Source organism: Eptatretus burgeri, chromosome 12, assembly GCF_056783735.1.
Source record: "Eptatretus burgeri isolate ZD-2024b chromosome 12, Ebu_testis_v1, whole genome shotgun sequence".
Taxonomy (NCBI): domain Eukaryota; kingdom Metazoa; phylum Chordata; class Myxini; order Myxiniformes; family Myxinidae; genus Eptatretus; species Eptatretus burgeri.
In genome coordinates, this window is record NC_140972.1 from 39,894,301 (window position 1) to 39,911,352 (window position 17,052).

Below are 17,052 nucleotides of genomic sequence, written 5' to 3' on the forward strand. Positions count from 1 at the left end.
AATATTCTCTAATTTTTGATGATGTAATATGTATATCCCCACTTGTTTATGATCCTCAACTTGTTTTTGCCCCTCCCTGTAAGTTTCTCATCGGATTGAGGCTTGTTTGTCGGGTCTAAAAAACATTGTGCTTGGCTTTCCAGTTCGATGGTGTTTCAAAAGGCCCTACAGTTGATTATGTTACGTAGTACTTGCTAGCTATGGTTCCGATCCACCAATAGGAAGCAATTTCCTTGTATTAATACCCTTAATTTTGTTCTAGAAACAATATTTTTTTCATCATTGTTGGCTTATAAACCAACAATTCACCTGTGCGCACACCTGCTTGTAGTGCTCTGTAGAGTGTGGGAATGGAACACAGAGCAGGGACATCATCTGCATCCAGAGGAGCAACACCAGTTTTTTGGTTTTGGCTCCTTCAGCCTGTTCACACCTGGAAAAGCCTCCGTCTCACCAAGCCTGCAAGTCACGCACCTGCGGAATGCGCTGGTTTTCCACCGCTTGGAGTGCTGTAAGTAACCCTGCAGAACTTGGGGAGGGATAATTGTGTTCCACTTTTCATGCCAAAGGTAATAACATGTATTTCCATTCATTTTTTTTTATCTTACTTCAAATACATTACAAGCCTAACCTGCCGAAGTGAACTTGTACGAGCAAGAAGATTCTAATGGAGTCATATTATTTTGAGTTTTTATTAGGTTCGATACTGGATATTTAAATTTTTCATCATAAGAAAGAAAATTAACTTTTCTGTGTTTGTATGAAGGCCACAGCTGAACATTTTGGTATAAATATTTGCCAAATATAGCCAATTCAGCCACAGCTGTGCAAATCATACAAAAGCTATTGAACTTTTGCCAGTTCCTTTGGACGTCAAACTTTTTTTCCTTTTAAAGTGTTTTCTCTTTTAAAAGAGCAACTTTATATTAGAATCTGTAGCAAAACAGATATTGTATCTTCGTGTCCTTAGCCAGACACTTGTATGGGTGGTACCAGGTCTGAAGTCAGGGTATTTCTTGCTGTGGGTTGAGTTTGTTCAGGTGTTGCCAGATGTAGGAGCAGTATATTGTGTGTGGTGCCAGGTGTGGGAAGAACCTGTTGGTGGTGCCAGTTGTGGTGAAGCCTGTTGTTGGTGGTGCCAGTTGTGGTGAAGCCTGTTGTGAAAACCTACGCATGTGCTAAACTCTATGACCTATTTACACAGTGCTCCAAATCGTGCGAGGGTGGTTTTCGGGTGCGAGAGGTGAGGTGCCTCGCTGATGATTTGTCATTGAGTATGGACTGCCCAATGGAAAAAAGGCCTGAGGATCGTGAGACCTGTAACGTGCAGCCCTGTGTCCCCAAAATAGGTATGACTTGGTTGTTGAATGCTTTTCAAATTGGTGGCATACCTTTATAAAAGTTATGCAGAGATGATGATGACAATTATTTTTTCTTATTTTTTCCCCTTCTTCACTTTTTTGGTTCCTCCTCTTTCTTCCCTTTTTCTTCTTTTTACATGTTTGTGCAAAAAAAAGTCAAATAATACAAATTATTATTAAAGCTTCAAGATGTAGTCAAATTTTGGCAATTTACAAACAATGTTTTCTGGGAAAGCGATATGTAGTTATGAAGTGGTGTGAAGGGAGCTGGGGTGAGTTTGAATGGAGAGGAAGATACGAGTAAGAGTTGGGATGGGGAAGAGGACACAGCAGTGGAAAACAATCACATATGAACAAGAAGCTAAGAATCAGCACAATGGACCACTCAGCACATATATGCAGCCAAGATTACAACCAAACACAAGAAAACACACTGACTGGTTACCGTCGACACGTCCCACTGCAGGGGCTGCCTGGTCCATTTCGCCATCGTGCCTGGTGGCTTGTCCGCACCGCAGTTCTCACCAGTCGTATGCCCGTCACCAAGCAGCTCAAGAAGGCAGCATCCTGCACCTGGGCATGGGTTTTCACCCACCCTGGACAAACATACAGGAAACCACCACTCGGGCTGTTTTTCAGGGACCTCCACTTTCTTTGGAGATCGGCAGACGCATTGCTGGCTTTCTCCTACTTAGGATGGTCCTTACGAAAAAGGCAACCTGTTGAGAATGAAGCACTGGCAAAATACAAAGTGAGCGGCCCAACTCGAAGATTGCAATGACCACCCCCGACCTGTTGTTGGATGCATAGAAGTTTGCACACTGGTGGGGGGCCCAAAATCAGACCCCCATCCATCCACATCTGTTTGCTCTGACCTCAGGTTCTTGCCTGGAGACATACAAGTGGCAAGGTGGTCTCACTACTTTCTTGAATGAGGTTGCAACGAAAGTCGACCCCAGTGCTTCTGCGCCATGGAATGATGCTCCACAAGAAGGTGTCTACCTAGGCGATTGGCAAGCATATGGTTCTGGCTGCCAGGATGCGAAGCCAGCTGTTGATTGAGCTTGACTTCGACACACCTCCAAAGGCTGAGTCGCTGTTCCCGAACAGGACTGGAAAGCCCGCATCATGACGCAATCTCTGGGAGCTCTTGTACCATCCTGCATGCTTTCCGGATGCAGGTCCTTTCGTCATTGAGGAAGGACCAAGCACTGGTGCAGGTTCTTTAGGGCGATCATGATGGTGCAATACTATCAATGTATCTACATCCACTCGCCGGTCCCCAGACTCTCCTGTCAGCAGACCCGCCTTCTGCCACCAACCTCCTCCCACTCGACCTTTGCAAAGCCGTATAGTTGTGGTTGGCAGAGGGATTGGGTCTGCCAGACTGGATCGTGTGGGTTGGCTGTCTCGGCTTGGGGGCCACAGATGGTTAAGTGGCCAGATAGAAAAGAGGCCTTGAGAAAGCAGGGGGTCCGAATGGACCTCCGTCTCTCTTGGTCAATCCTCAATCTGATACACCTCTGCTAGGAAAAGTCTGCGATAACATCTGCGAGACAAGCATATGAGCACCTAGATGGTCATGGGATACGAGCCCTTCGGCCGTTCCTGATCTGCCGTGACGACCTGGTCACCACCTGGTCTCCATCGGTGGTGCAAGCCCACTGCGAGGCGGTCGCCTTTTCGGACGGCTGCTTCTCAGGTGGCAAGCATCTTCAATCGGTACACTTTGGAATCTTCCTCGAAGAGGTTTTCTTGTTGCGCTGGGAGGTCCAGACAAATGTGCTAGGCATCCCATGCAGAGTTTGCCAGCCCAGATTTACAAGCAAACTGGACTGGTTGGAACTACTAGAGCAAGAGCTGCCCTCAACGGTTTCGCAGTGTGTGGAAATGTGCCACTGTGTGATGTCCTTTGGCCGATGGACCCAGGTGTTCCCCCTCAAGGGGTAGGTCAGCATAAGGCTCTGCTTAGCGGAGCATGGTGAAGACCTCCCCTAATGGGTGGTGCTTGGGCCCGTGGCCTGGGACCTCGTCAAATGGCGCCCTGACTGCACAGCGCAGATTACCAAAGTACTCCGGGTGGTTCATCCCGGCCTGGCCTTAGGGGCCAGATGCCGGCGATTGCTCTTGCATGCTTCCCATCAGCTGGGTGGATTTGGACTCGTGCCCCATGGAGGCCTGGCCATGCTACAGGCCGGATACGTTGCTGGTCGCCAGACCAAGCGGGTTTGGGCTTCGCTTGCCAACAGCTCCTGTTGGGATGCCAATTTGGCTTGCTTGCCCTGGTCCTACCTGGCAGCTGGTGGCAGGTGAAGGGCCATGGTGGAGTTAAACTCCAGTGATGGCTTCCCACACTCTTACAAGATCACACGTCCGACCCGCAAGCCTATAGTGGTTCGGTCCCTCGCTTCCCCAGGATGCCAGACGATCTTAGAGATTAAATGATGACCTGCAGGGCCAATCCTGATGACTACATCCAGATAATGGGTGCAGATCCTGTGAAGTTCTGGCGCATTATGCCAGGAACCGTCACAGGCTGGGTTGTGAAGGTGCTTGTCTGTCTTTGGACTTGGTGGAAGTCGGTTCAGGGGATAGATCCCCACGCACCGATCCTGCGGACCCTTGGACGCCTTCGCTTCCTTTGCGGCGGCACTGGGGTGGACCTGATAGTTACTGGCTGTTATGGCCGAGGCTATAACAGCCAGGAGATGTACACTTAGGAATTGTGGATGCTGCTCTGCATCAATTGTAAACCTAGCCTAGTTGATGTCTGGCAAGTTAAAGTCACCACTGATCCATATTGGTGAATTATTGTGCTTGTTGGTAATATCTTGGATAGTACTGCAAAATTTGGCCATGTAAGCATTGTCTGGTTTAGGGGGTCGCTAAACACTCCCTGGCGTGATAGGCTCATGTTTATTGATCTTCACCTGAACAAAAAGGTCTTCCAAATTGTCTGCAGTGTGGATAAGTTTACACCAATAGTCCCTCTCCAATATAGATTGCAACACAATCACAACTGTCTTCTCTGTCCTTCCTAAATACCTCGATTCTGAGGTCAGATTGGAATATGTTGCCATTAGTAATTGTTGGATTGAGCCAGCTGGTTTCATTGAGAACCATACGTTTTTTTTTCTGAAATAAAAAAGCTTCACAAATAAAAAAATATGGCTGAAGGCAGCAATGGGGACCTAAAAATCACACCAGGAGAGGAAACCCAAGAAATTGCGGAGAAAACAAGGCCACACTTGAAAACCTTCATGGTGTCAATCCTCTGTAGAGAAGTGTTGCGGTTTCTTTGTTTACTGTGCCAACCAAAGGCAAAAGTGCAAGATATTTTGCACCTACAAACAATTATAATTGATCGACTTCTTGTGCAGGCCAATGTACTGCATCGTTGCCTTCTTTGCCGACTTGAACAGTTGCTTTGGAGGTTCGCATACAACACATGAAACCATGTTAGCCACTTTTAGTTGCATTTACTATGGCTTGGTGTCTTATTCTGTTTGATGAGGCAGAATACACAACCAGAATCAAATTAGCTACTTTTGTCAGATACTTGAGTCTGCATGAAGCATCATAGTTCGTAACACCTGATATGTAACCCCATATCATCTCCATCTCTTCGGGTCCTCACCGAACGCAGAGGAGAGTTTCGGCAGGGGCTGCTTGCAGCCTATGTTGATCTCTGTAAAGCGTTCGATTCAGTGAATCGGGATGCCCTCTGGAGGATTCTTGGTCTTCGTGAGGTGCCACCAAAACTGATCGATCTGATGTCTGAACTCCACTCTGGTACTGAGAGTGCTGTGAAGTGTGGTAGTACCATCTCTGACTTATTTCCAGTTGTTACCGGAGTTCGTCAGGGGTGTGTACTGGCCCCCACACTTTTCAGCACTTGTATGGACTGGATTCTAGGGAGGATGTTGGAGAGATCATGCTGCGGTGCATCATTTGGGAATGTCAAGATTTCGGACCTTGACTTTGCAGATGATGCAGTCATCTTTGCGGAGACTTTAGATATCCTCTTGGGGGCCCACGAGGTGCTGAATGAGGAGTCGGAGCTGCTGGGATTACGGGTTTCTTGGGTCAAAACTAAGATCCAGACTTTCAATGACATCTTGGATGCTGCTGTCCTGTCTGTGTCTGTTTGTGGTGAGGATGTTGAGGTCGTGGAGAGACTCACTTACCTTGGCAGTGATATTCATGTCTCTGCTGGCTGTGAGTCAGAGGTCAATAGATGTCTGGGTCGGGCGTGGGGAGTCATGGATTCACTGGATCATGGGGTGTGGTGCTGCCGGTACGTGTGCGGGACGACGAAGGTCCGAGTCTTCAGGTCCTTGGTACTTCCAGTCTTGCTTTATGGATGTGAGACTTGGATTCTGACTAAGTATCTGAGACAGAGACTTAATTCCTTTGGTACCAGGTCTCTTCGGAGAATCCTTGGCTATCGCTGGTCGGATTTTGTGTCCAACGAGCGGTTGCTGAGAGAGACTCGGATGAGATTTGTTACCTGCATGGTCCGTGAGCGTCAGTTGCGGCTGTATGGACATGTGGCTCATTTTCCTGACGCTGATCCTGCTCACCAGATTCTCTCAGCGAGGGAGTCTCGTGAGTGGAGGAGGCCAATGGGTTTGGACTCTGACCAAGGGACGGAGACTTAATTCCTCTGGTACCAGGTCTCTTCGGAGAATCCTTGGCTATCGCTGGTCAGATTTTGTGTCCAGCGAGCGGTTGCTGAGAGAGACTTGGATGAGATTTGTTACCTGCATGGTCCGTGAGCGTCAGTTGCGGCTGTATGGACATGTGGCTCATTTTCCTGATGCTGATCGGCTCACCAGATTCTCTGAGTGAGGGAGCCTCATGAGTGGAGGAGGCTAATGGGTTGACCACGTGCCTCGTGGTTGCAGCAGGTTGACCATCATCTCAAGGAGATGGGGATGGGCCTGGCATCTGCCTGGGGGATGGCCAGACGGAGGCCCCTGGAGTACCGGTGGAAAGTGGACGCAGCGACGCGCTGTTCTGGCACATGCTCCCATACCTGACCTGACCTGATCTCCATTCTGTGATGGTGTTTCTCCCCTCCTCGTCTTCTGCCACTTCCTCTTGCACTATTGTTTTTTTATTTTGTATACAAGGTCAAGGCTCATGGAAGAGCTAGTATACTGAACAAATCGGGATGCAATAGAACAACAGCAACAGTAGGGAGGAAGGGGGGGGGGGGGTGGGATACCAACAGCAGGGTTGAAGGAAAAAAATAGAGGGAGACTTGGACAAATAAAGGAATTGTGGAGGAAAGAGGGTAGGGGAAGATGCAAAGGGTGGACAAGATGGATACAGAAGCAAACTCTCAGGAAGTAAGGAGAAAATGACATTTTGGGCGTCAATTATATATATATATATATATATATATATATATATATATATATATATATATATATATATATATATATATATATATATATATATATATATATATATATATATATATGCCTTCCAAGGGGTCGTACACAAAATACGTGATGCTTTGGGGGTTGGGAATAGTGGGTATTTTTCAGCACGTCACAGAGCATCACAGGGAGTGTGCCACAGTCACATTATGCCATCCAGCAATAGTGTCCAATATGGAACTGCCATTTACATTTTGAAACACTGGGCAGCACTCTGGCAGAATATCTGACTGTGAACTGTACTTTATCCCTGTTTTATTTGCCATATTTGCAGTCACAAATAGTTTTCATTTGGAATAAATATTATGCATTGTAAACCTTTCTGAATTGTCTTGTACCTCACCAAATATCATGATCCTGCATCCCATCATGCCTGTACCAAATGTAATCAGGCCTAATAGTCCCACCATGCCTCTACCAGAAGTGCACCTGCATCCACACACCCGAGCCCAACCCAATCACCCAATCCATGAGTGCACTCACCCTCCATAACACTAATCCCACCTACACCACAAATACACTCAAAGTGAAGGGGGAAGGTGAACACTGCGGGGGATGGTAAAGTTGAAGATTAACGTCACAGACAGGACATCACCAACCACAACTTATAGGATTTTTGTTTTCTTTATGGAGGTTAGGGTAAAACTAACAAAGATGACGTGTGAATCATTTGACAACAATCACAACTCATAATCTCAGGATATCAATATCTCAACACACAGCACAACATGCACACAATGCCCAGAGATCACCCAATTAATTCCCAGTCTACTTTCCATTGCTGTCCCTACACCACTCTATCCCCCTGTTGGTGTGTCCATACACCCCTCAATCCCCACTGCTTCACGGTGCCTATCAAAATCAATTTTAAGCTTCTATATCGTCCCTGTCGGTCCCACATTCCCAGGAAAAGTGTTCCATATAACAACTAGAGAGTTCATAGAACACCTTACCCCACACAGTCTTGAGAAACAAGGGAATGAGTGTGGGTGTGGGTGTGGTCTACGAGCGGCAAATTTAATTGGTCATAAAATGTCGTCATATTTTGTCCAAGTACTGATAAGTGGAAGGGTTTTGAAAGTGGCAAAAAGGCGATTTGTGTTCTACAGTGTTTAAGTATATAATTAAATTTAAATATACTGAAGGTTTTTGAAGGTTGTAGAAAAAATATTTGGAAGTTGACCGCCATTGCTGCAGCGTCTTTTACACCTTAACGCGTTACATTAGTTATCCATGCCTGTTGTTTGTGTCCTTTATGACATCCTTAAAAACAGGAAGTTTCCTGTTTGGAATGATTTTCAAATTTGTTTGACTGCCAGAGAGGCAGATGTAGTAAAAAAAAAAAACTCACTCTTTCCTGCACATGCATAATTGGGACAAATTCAGAGCCAAAGTACAGTACTGCTAAACTCCAGGTTTGTTTTCCGATTAATGTTCAAAATATAACAATCAATTAAAATCAAGTTGTTCCTCGATAATAAACTGAAGTCTGTAGACAGACAGACAGAGTAAACTTCTTTCTTAACTCCACTTTTTCCTTTGAGTGCGTGGGGTAACGACTTTGTGAAATACCCCTACTTTACTAACGTCTTAATTCTCATTTTTACTCTCAAGCTATGGCACCTGCCATGTAGGGGCACATTTGCTGGGACACAGAGGTATCAATAAAAGACAGGAATAATTGTATTAGAAAGGTGAGGGTGATCGACTTAGAAAGGTGAGGGTGATCGACTTAGAAAGGTGAGGGTGATCGACTTTGTGCACAGTTTAAATTTGTAATATAATTAGTTCTCTTGAACTTAGAGACAGAGCTTGAACTCAGGACCCTAAGATACCAAGCCAGCTACCCTAACCGCCAAGCATTAGTGTGTTAAAATGCAATGACAATAATGCAATGACATCTTCGAAGATGGATGGAGGTTACCGTTTTCACCCCTTTCTGTTTGTTTGTTTGTTTGTTTGTTTGTGAACAGTATTACGGACAAACTCCTCGACGGATTTCGACGAAACTTGGTGGGGGGGGTTAGGTATGGTCCAAGGTTCATGCCATTAAATTTTAGACTTGGTCCCCCCCCCCAAAAAAAATTGTTAGAGAAGAATTTTTTTTTTTGCATTTCTACATGTTTTAAGTTATTTCCAACTCCCCCAAAAAATTGTTACCCCCTCCCCCCAAAAAAGAGAATTTTTTTTTTTGCATTTCTACATGTTTTCAGTGATTTCCAACCCCCCCCCCAAAAAAAAAATAGAGATTTTTTTTTTTTGCATTTCTACATGTTTTGAGTGATTGCCAACCCCCCCGCGCCCCCAAAAAAAAAATGTTGGAGAAAAGAACTATAACTCTTTCAGAACTGTTGACATCATATTTAATGAATAAGATATAAGGTTCACTTGAGTGACCCAGCAGTATTGGCGGCGGAGGTTTTGCACTCTCCCGAGTGCTCCCCCTCTAGTTGTGCATAGATTTACACAAAACTCACTGTCAATCGTGAGTTATGTCGGTTAATAAGGATTTTTATCACGAAAAGGTTTAAAATGAATTGACAGTAATTGATTATTAAACTCAAGAACCTGAAAGGTCATGTCACTACAGAGCTGTTTTCTCATGGAGATTGTGTAGAACTATCGCTGCACTAATTTGAGCTTGTGCTTTGACTTGGGTTAAGAGGAGACTGTTTGATATTGTGGTTTGAAAACTTCCAGGGGAAATGCATTTTTACAAGTTGTAATTTTGTCCTAAACTAGAATTCCTATGTGTGAATAGTTATTACCTTACCTTTGAAACCACTATGTCGGTTAAACAACATGGGTTGTACACAATCTTGTGCTTTAACAATACTTCTTATTTTAGATGAACACTGCAAGGACAAGTACTTCAACTGCAACGTGGTGGTACAAGCACGTCTGTGTGTTTACGACTACTACCAGAGAGCATGCTGTGCTTCATGCAAACGTGCTTCAACACGAACACGGCGCTTTGGCAGATAGCTTACTGCATGCCATGTTATTCACCCTGCTTGCAAGCATGGCGGGATGGCGCCACCGGAAATGCAGCCAACGTGGCAAAGCGGATGAAGGAGGGTTGAGGATGGACGTGGAAATATGATCATGGGGTTGTTGTTGTGGGAAGTGCAGGAATGTGTACGAGTTGGAATGGGCTTGCTTCATATACAACCCTGGGATCACATCCAGGGAATACAAGACACTGTGGTGCCATTTTGATGAATGGAAAACCTTTTTTTCCAGGCACAGTATGTTCATGATTAAAAAAAAAAACTGCTTCTTAAAGATCCCCAAATGTAATGTATGATTGGTAAATTAGTCTGGTGTTGTGAAACTCTGATGAAAATCTTCATTGACATACAATATCACCATTTAAATATTATCATGGCAATACCACATGTTCCATTGCAAAGAACTACAACGCTGGAGGTGATGCGGTGCACCAAAGCGTGTGCTGGGGTTGCCAACTGATGGTGATGTGTCGGTGCTCGACCCTTTTTAAAATCTACATGCCGAGCTTCGAGCAAGGAAGTTGCACGTACCATTTTTGGTCTTTTGTTTGAACGATCAACATGGTTCGAACCACCGAACTCCCAGACTTAGAGCGGACGCTCTAACCGTTACGCCACCGAATCTGGTAATATAATCTCCCACAATATATTTTCTTCCTTGAGCTTATATGTAACAATGTAGTGTGATAATGGCATTGGTTTAATCAACAACCACAGGAGAAAACTCGATTAATAAACAAGCAACGTTATATCGGTTCATATACTACATGGCCTATGAAAACCGAAAAGTAATTAAATAAATCATGCAAATACGAGCTGTAATGTTGGTGCTATTTTACCTGATTGAAAGCAAACGACGTGACCATTAAAATAATATATGTTCTCTTAACAAGGAATTCAACACATCAGGAGGCTACCAGGCCCATCACAGCCTGGGCTAGTTTTGCAAGCCTATGGTTGTTTGTCCATGCTTTATCCTTTCTAAATGGTGAGTGCCGCACAAGGAAGCAGCACGTACCATTTATAATCTTTGGTAGGACTCGGCTCGGGTTCGAAAGTCCGAACCACCGATTTCCCAGATTCAGAAGGGATGCTCTAACCAGTTACAGAAGCAAGTCTGGTTGAACCTCATCGAGCCTTTGTTCACATCCTGTGGTTGAATGTACGAACATAAAGATGATTGATGAAATCTATCACTTGGCAATGCATGACCTGTGCATTATGTTGAAGCAGATTTCCCATGGTATGTGTCATGGCCTTTGCCCATCTCAACAACAATCTCTGATTCTGGAAAATCCTCTTTATCTCTTTGCTGATGCCTCCCCCCTCTGCCGTTAGATCCACCATCCTTTAGGGTAGGCAGGCGGCAGACGTTGACGTTGATTCAGACATCTCTTCCCTCTCTTCAGACGTTGATGGAATCACAAGCTGGTCAAACATTTGGAAAATGTCTTTGAATCTATCTCTCTCTCTCTCTCTCTCTCTCTCTCTCTCTCTCTCTCTCTCTCTCTCTCTCTCTCTGAAAGGACCGTCTGGAAAACCCTCCATATACTTTCTCAATGATCCACTTGAGGAGGTTCAGTCATTCAAACTCTTGTGTCCACACTTCTAAATTGGCCTTCAAAGCCAGTCATCCACCATCCTCTATCGTGCAAAGTCCTTCCTTGGCACAACAGAACTCTTATCCACCGACCTTCATCCACAGCTTGATGGAGTACTGATAATCCTCTGGGCAGGCTCCCCCTGCCTGTACACCTTCCTTAGCTTGACAGTGGAAACCAAGGCCTTCAAGATTATTGTAATGTCCCATGATGAAGCTGAGTCTCTCGACTTATCACTTTCAAATCGCAGATGGGTCAGTGGTCTTTCTGTCTCCTTCCGCTTGCTTTCTGGTCTTGCAGGGTTTCTGCAGGGTGTACACGGTCCACAATTAACCCCCTTCTAGTAAACCACCAAAATTCCAAAATCACTGCTCCTCTCCACTCATCCGTTCCTTTTTTTTCTCCCACCTGTAGAACCAACTTCCACATTCTCTTCAATCTCATTCTTCTCTCCAGGTCTGCAAGACAGCTGTTCACCACCATCTCAAATCACCCTCATCCAAAACTATATTTCCCATCTCCGTTAACTCCCTCACCTCCCCCGCTCCCCTCCCCCCTCCCCAAGGTCACCTCTTTCCAAGTTTTTCCTTCCTGAGAGTTTGAGGCTGTATCCATATTCCCAGCACCCCTCCCACCCTTCCCGAGTGTCCTCCCCATGCCCTAATTCTTCCTTATTTCTCCAAAACTTATTTGTCCAAGTCTCCCTCTATCTTTATCCCTCAACCACCTCTCTTTCCACTGCTCCTTTTATTGTTACCTCCAAAATCCTTATCCATTTTATGCTCTAGATACTCCACGAGCCTCGACTTTTTTTTCCAAAAGAAGAAAACCAAGCGTGATGAGAACCAAACAACCCGTCACAATTAAGCTTTGGGCTTCAGTTTCAAAAGCAACTTCTACCTCTCACCAACACTCTTTTCATTTGGTGCTTGGGAATTGACCCATTATGTAAATGTACTTTGCAAGCTCAACGCTGAAAACTTAAATGGAATGATAAAACGCACCATTTACAAAATGTATCGAATTAAACTATGTGATATAGTTATATCCGGAGGGTAAATGTGTTATATATAACTGTGTGTGTGTGTGTGTGTGTGTGTGTGTGTGTGTGTGTGTGTGTGTGTGTGTGTGTGTGTGTGTGTGTGTGTGTGTGTGTGTGTGTGTGTGTGTGTGTGTGTGTGTGTGTGAGTGAGTGATACAAGACGGTATATTGTAATATATAAACGTATGAAGGTTACCAGATGTCATATCAATTGTAGGTGTTCGACTGCTATAAACAGGTGTTTCTCCATGCTGTTTCTCCATGTTTCTCCATCCTTCCCTCTTTGCTTCAAAATCAAATGTTCATCCTTTTTCATTGAATGAATGTTCATTTAGTGCAAGTCTAAAGATCTGCAGATATTATCTGATTGTACAAAGTATCTTGGTTTCACTGTATTTTACCTTTTTTTAACCTATAATTTGCCCTGTTTCTTTCCAAAGGAGAATTTTAAAAGGTTATTTTGTTCATAATTAATTTATTTTTTCACAAACATTAACCTTTATGTTAGGATTGCCTTTTTTGCCGGAAATAAATCAAAGACATGTACTCATCTTGTTGCATTTTTATGATTACCTCCGCCACCTAAGGTGAAGGTTATGTTTTGACCTCTCTGTCTGTTTGTTTGTTTGTGTACAGGATATGTCAAAAAGTTGTGGACGGATCCGGATGAAATTTGGTGGACAGGTTGGGTGTATGACCACATCAAATTGACTTGACTTTGGTGGGGATCTGGATCTGGATACGATAATTATTTGATTTTTAAAGTGATTCTTCACCATTGAGGGATAAGACCAAAAACGATATGTAGCATATTTCAAAAATGTTTTGGGCCTGATATGTTCTCATGGATCAGGCTTTCCGTGGCGGAGGTATGCGCTCTACCGAGTGCCCTTCTAGTTCGGAATTGTTTTCATATCCAGGGTACAACCCAGAAGGGAGGATGTGCCATTGGAAGAAAGATGGGTGGGAAGGTTCACAGATTGGGTCAGTCCCAGGAAGTCACAGAAGTCCTTTGCTGAGCGTGGTACCAATATCCAGCCAATTAACATGGTGACAATTGAAAGCACCACATATGAGGAAGAGAGATTTGGGATGAGTGGTTAAAAGTTGGTCGAGAGAGAGAGAGAGAGAGAGAGAGAGAGAGAGAGAGAGAGAGAGAGAGAGAGAGAGAGAGAGAGAGAGAGAGAGAGAGAGAGAGAGAGAGAGAGAGAGAGAGAGAGAGAGAGAGAGAGAGAGAGAGAGAGAGAAAGAGAGAGAGAGAGAGAGAGAGAGAGAGAGAGAGAGAGATAGAGAGAGAGAGAGAGAGAGAGAGAGAGAGAGAGAGAGAGAGATAGATAGATCACTATTTAGACGATAGCACAAAACAAACAAACAAGAGGCGGGAGCGGAAGGGAAGTCATAGCCAAAGGTATTACTGGGGTTTGTAGGTGTGACATCAGTACACGGACAGTAACAAATGAGTTATTGATGTAAACTGCAACTTTATCGCCTGGTTGAGCTGCAGTCCTATCAAACTGGTGGAGGCTAGGAAGTGCAGGACTGGATGGGACAGGGGAGGTGGGAGGGTATGGGATGGGGAGGGAGTTAGGAGTGGGACAAGGGGGAAGCTGAGAGAGGCGGAATGAGGGTGTAGCTGAAAGAGGGAGGGAGAAGGGTGAAGCATTTAGGGGGTGGGGTAAGGAGGGAATGTAGAATGCAGGTCTGTCTTGGACCTGTCCACCTCGCGTGGTCTTCGAGCTGACTCGGTCTGGGCGCCAGCGGGAGGCGAGCCAAATACAGGCACCGGCGAGCGACCCTTGCGGTCCTTGTGGGGGATGGTGTCTCTCGATCGTGCGGCAGAGGAGGAGGAGGATGAGGAGGAGGAAGAAGATGACGACGACGACGACCAAGACCAGACAGACACAGACAGACCGCCTGTCCCGTTTATTTATACTCGCCCCCCCGTCGGGGTGGGGGGCACGCGTCTCACCCTTCCGCGCACCTCATTCGCCGGGAACTCCGTTGTCTCTCCGTCATTGGTCGGGAGGTGTGTCGGGCGCCTCGATTCCCCGCCCCATCCCTGATCTGCCAAGGATTCGCGAGAGAGACATCAGGCCTTCGTGAAGTCCGCCCATGTTCGTGCTGACATGCACGCGAGCGATGGAGTCGGTGGGAAGAAGCAAGACGAAGGTGAAACGATGCTGGCGTTGTTGTAGTTGTTGGTGGTGGTGTAATAAACGAGAAGAAAACCTGACTATTAAAATAACTCCACAGCGCAGGAACATTTAATTACCCATTAGACCAGGGACGGGACCCTAACTGGCAACACGTACTTACCGACATAACTGATCTATATGACCTGTATGCTGTGTGCTCATGGCTTCCAGATTCGCAACAATACATCTTGCTCTACACTTTTCAAAAACCACTACACGGAGGCTATCACAAGTCTCTGCAGCATCACTGCTGTAGATCTTGCAGAGGAACCGCTCAGCCACTTTGATTGTGCCCTGGTCAAGATCACCTTTTCCGAGCTTAGCAAGAAGGTCATGACTCTTGAGAAAGGTTCTTCACACAAGTCGTCTTTCCTTGCCCCTTTAGATAAGACACCATGTCGCAGTCTGTTAAGGCATGAAAGCCAAAAATTCTACTGGGTGTGATGTGAGGGTAAGATTGTGTGAACTTACTCCAGATTTCATGAATTGGACCATACTTTCGCTTCTTCTGGGTCCCTCATTTGAGCCATAGTCTTGCACAGTGCAGATTCTCGTACTGAGCCAGTAGGAGCAAGAAAATGTCAGTATCCTGAGTGAGGACCACTACTGAATTGGATTGTGAACTCGCACAGTGAATAATTATGCGGGTATCAGCCTCCTTCAAGAGCACCATTAGCTTTGTTGATTACCTTTTCACCACCAAGCAACATAACCAGAAATAGGTACAGACTTATAGGGACACGTGCCTCAGCTTCCTTCTCATCAATATTGAGAGCTTATATGACTCCTGTCTATCGAAATCTGTCCTGAACTTCATTGCCAGATGAACCAAAGTAAGAAACGTCACATCCTGCCATGATTTTGGTCTGTATTCCGTTTCGGAATTGGCACCCTCATCCCTCTTATCAAGTACTTTATAATCACGTACATGGTCAAACATTACAGGAACCAACACTGTCTTTCTATATGCTGCACATTGATCTCATAATACAGTAAATTCACATACAGCTTCAAGTAGGGGAGCCAGTTTCATGCGAAATGAATTTACGGTGCAAGCGACTTTGAAATGAATCTGGTACCTGACATGCAGCCTCGTTACACAAGAAAACAATACTTTTTGAATACCTCATCAACCTGGAATAAATAACTCTTCTTAACAGAATCTTCTAATTGACCACCAGCTATTGGTTGATCACTATCATTGGAGGGCTGTTGTTTTCACATTTCACCAGCTTTCTCTTAGCATACCACAATCTCGATCATATTTACTTTCGGCAGCTATTAAATCACCGACACAAGTTAATTGGACAGTGAGAACATAGTTATATACAGGAGTACCCATAATTGTAGCATCCCACCTTTCCTTTGACAATTTATACACTATGACAAATCAACTGGTTTTATATGAGACCTCCTATTAATAAGCCGTGTAGGTACCTGTGCTGAGCATCCTGATTCATCTGATGTATCAGAGGGATCAGTTGTTACTTTTCGAAAAGAAAAATTCCCCAATTATGTTGGTCTTAGCATTTGTCTGTTGGGTGGTCGTGAAAGTACCCTTATTTTCACTTTTTCCATCTCAGGTCAGGTATGGGAGCATGTGCCAGAACAGCGCGTCGCTGCGTCCACTTTCCGCCGGTACTCCAGGGGCCTCCGTCTGGCCATCCCCCAGGCAGATGCCAGGCCCATCCCCATCTCCTTGAGATGATGGTCAACCTGCTGTAACCATGAGGCACGTGGTCAGCCCACTGGCCTCCTCCACTCATGAGACTCCCTCGCTGAGAGAATCTGGTGAGCAGGATCAGCGTCAGGAAAACGAGCCACATGTCCATACAGCCGCAGCTGACGCTCACGGACTATTCAGGTAACAAATCTCATCCGAGTCTCTCTCAGCAACCGCTCGTTGGACACAAAATCCGACCAGCGATAGCCAAGGATTCTCCGAAGAGACCTGGTACCAAAGGAATTAAGTCTCCGTCTCAGATCCTTGGTCAAAGTCCAAGTCTCGCACCCATAGAGCAAGACTGGAAGTACCAAGGACCTGAAGACTCGGACTTTCGTCCTCCCGCACAGGTACCGGCAACGCCACACCCCATGATCCAGTGAATCCATGACTCCCCAGGCCCGACCCAGACGTCTATTGACCTCCGGCTCACAACCTGCGGAGACATGAATATCACTGCCAAGGTAAGTGAATCTATCCACGACCTCAACATCCTCACCACAAACAGACACAGACAGGACAGCAGCATCCAAGATGTCACCGAAAGCCTGGATCTTTGTTTTGACCCAAGAAATCCGTAATCCCAACGGCTCCGACTCCTCATTCAGTACCTCGAGGGCCCCCAAGAGGATGTCTAAAGTCTCCGCAAAGATGACTGCATCATCTGCAAAA

The 17,052-nt window shown here is 45.4% G+C and overlaps 1 protein-coding gene across 5 annotated transcripts in view; it reads left to right on the top strand.

Annotated features, from left to right (window-relative positions):
• THSD4 (thrombospondin type 1 domain containing 4) overlaps window positions 1–13,012 on the top strand; it is a 217,897-nt gene extending 204,885 nt beyond the window's left edge. For all 5 annotated transcript variants that reach the window (XM_085850245.1, XM_085850244.1, XM_085850248.1 and 2 more), the window contains 3 exons: window positions 332–511; window positions 1,205–1,349; window positions 9,657–13,012. In XM_085850245.1, coding sequence (XP_085706371.1) covers window positions 332–511; window positions 1,205–1,349; window positions 9,657–9,793 — 462 coding nt within the window. In that variant the 3' untranslated portion in view covers window positions 9,794–13,012. The remainder of the gene's footprint in view (window positions 1–331; window positions 512–1,204; window positions 1,350–9,656) is intronic.
• The last annotated feature ends 4,040 nt before the right edge of the window (window positions 13,013–17,052 follow it).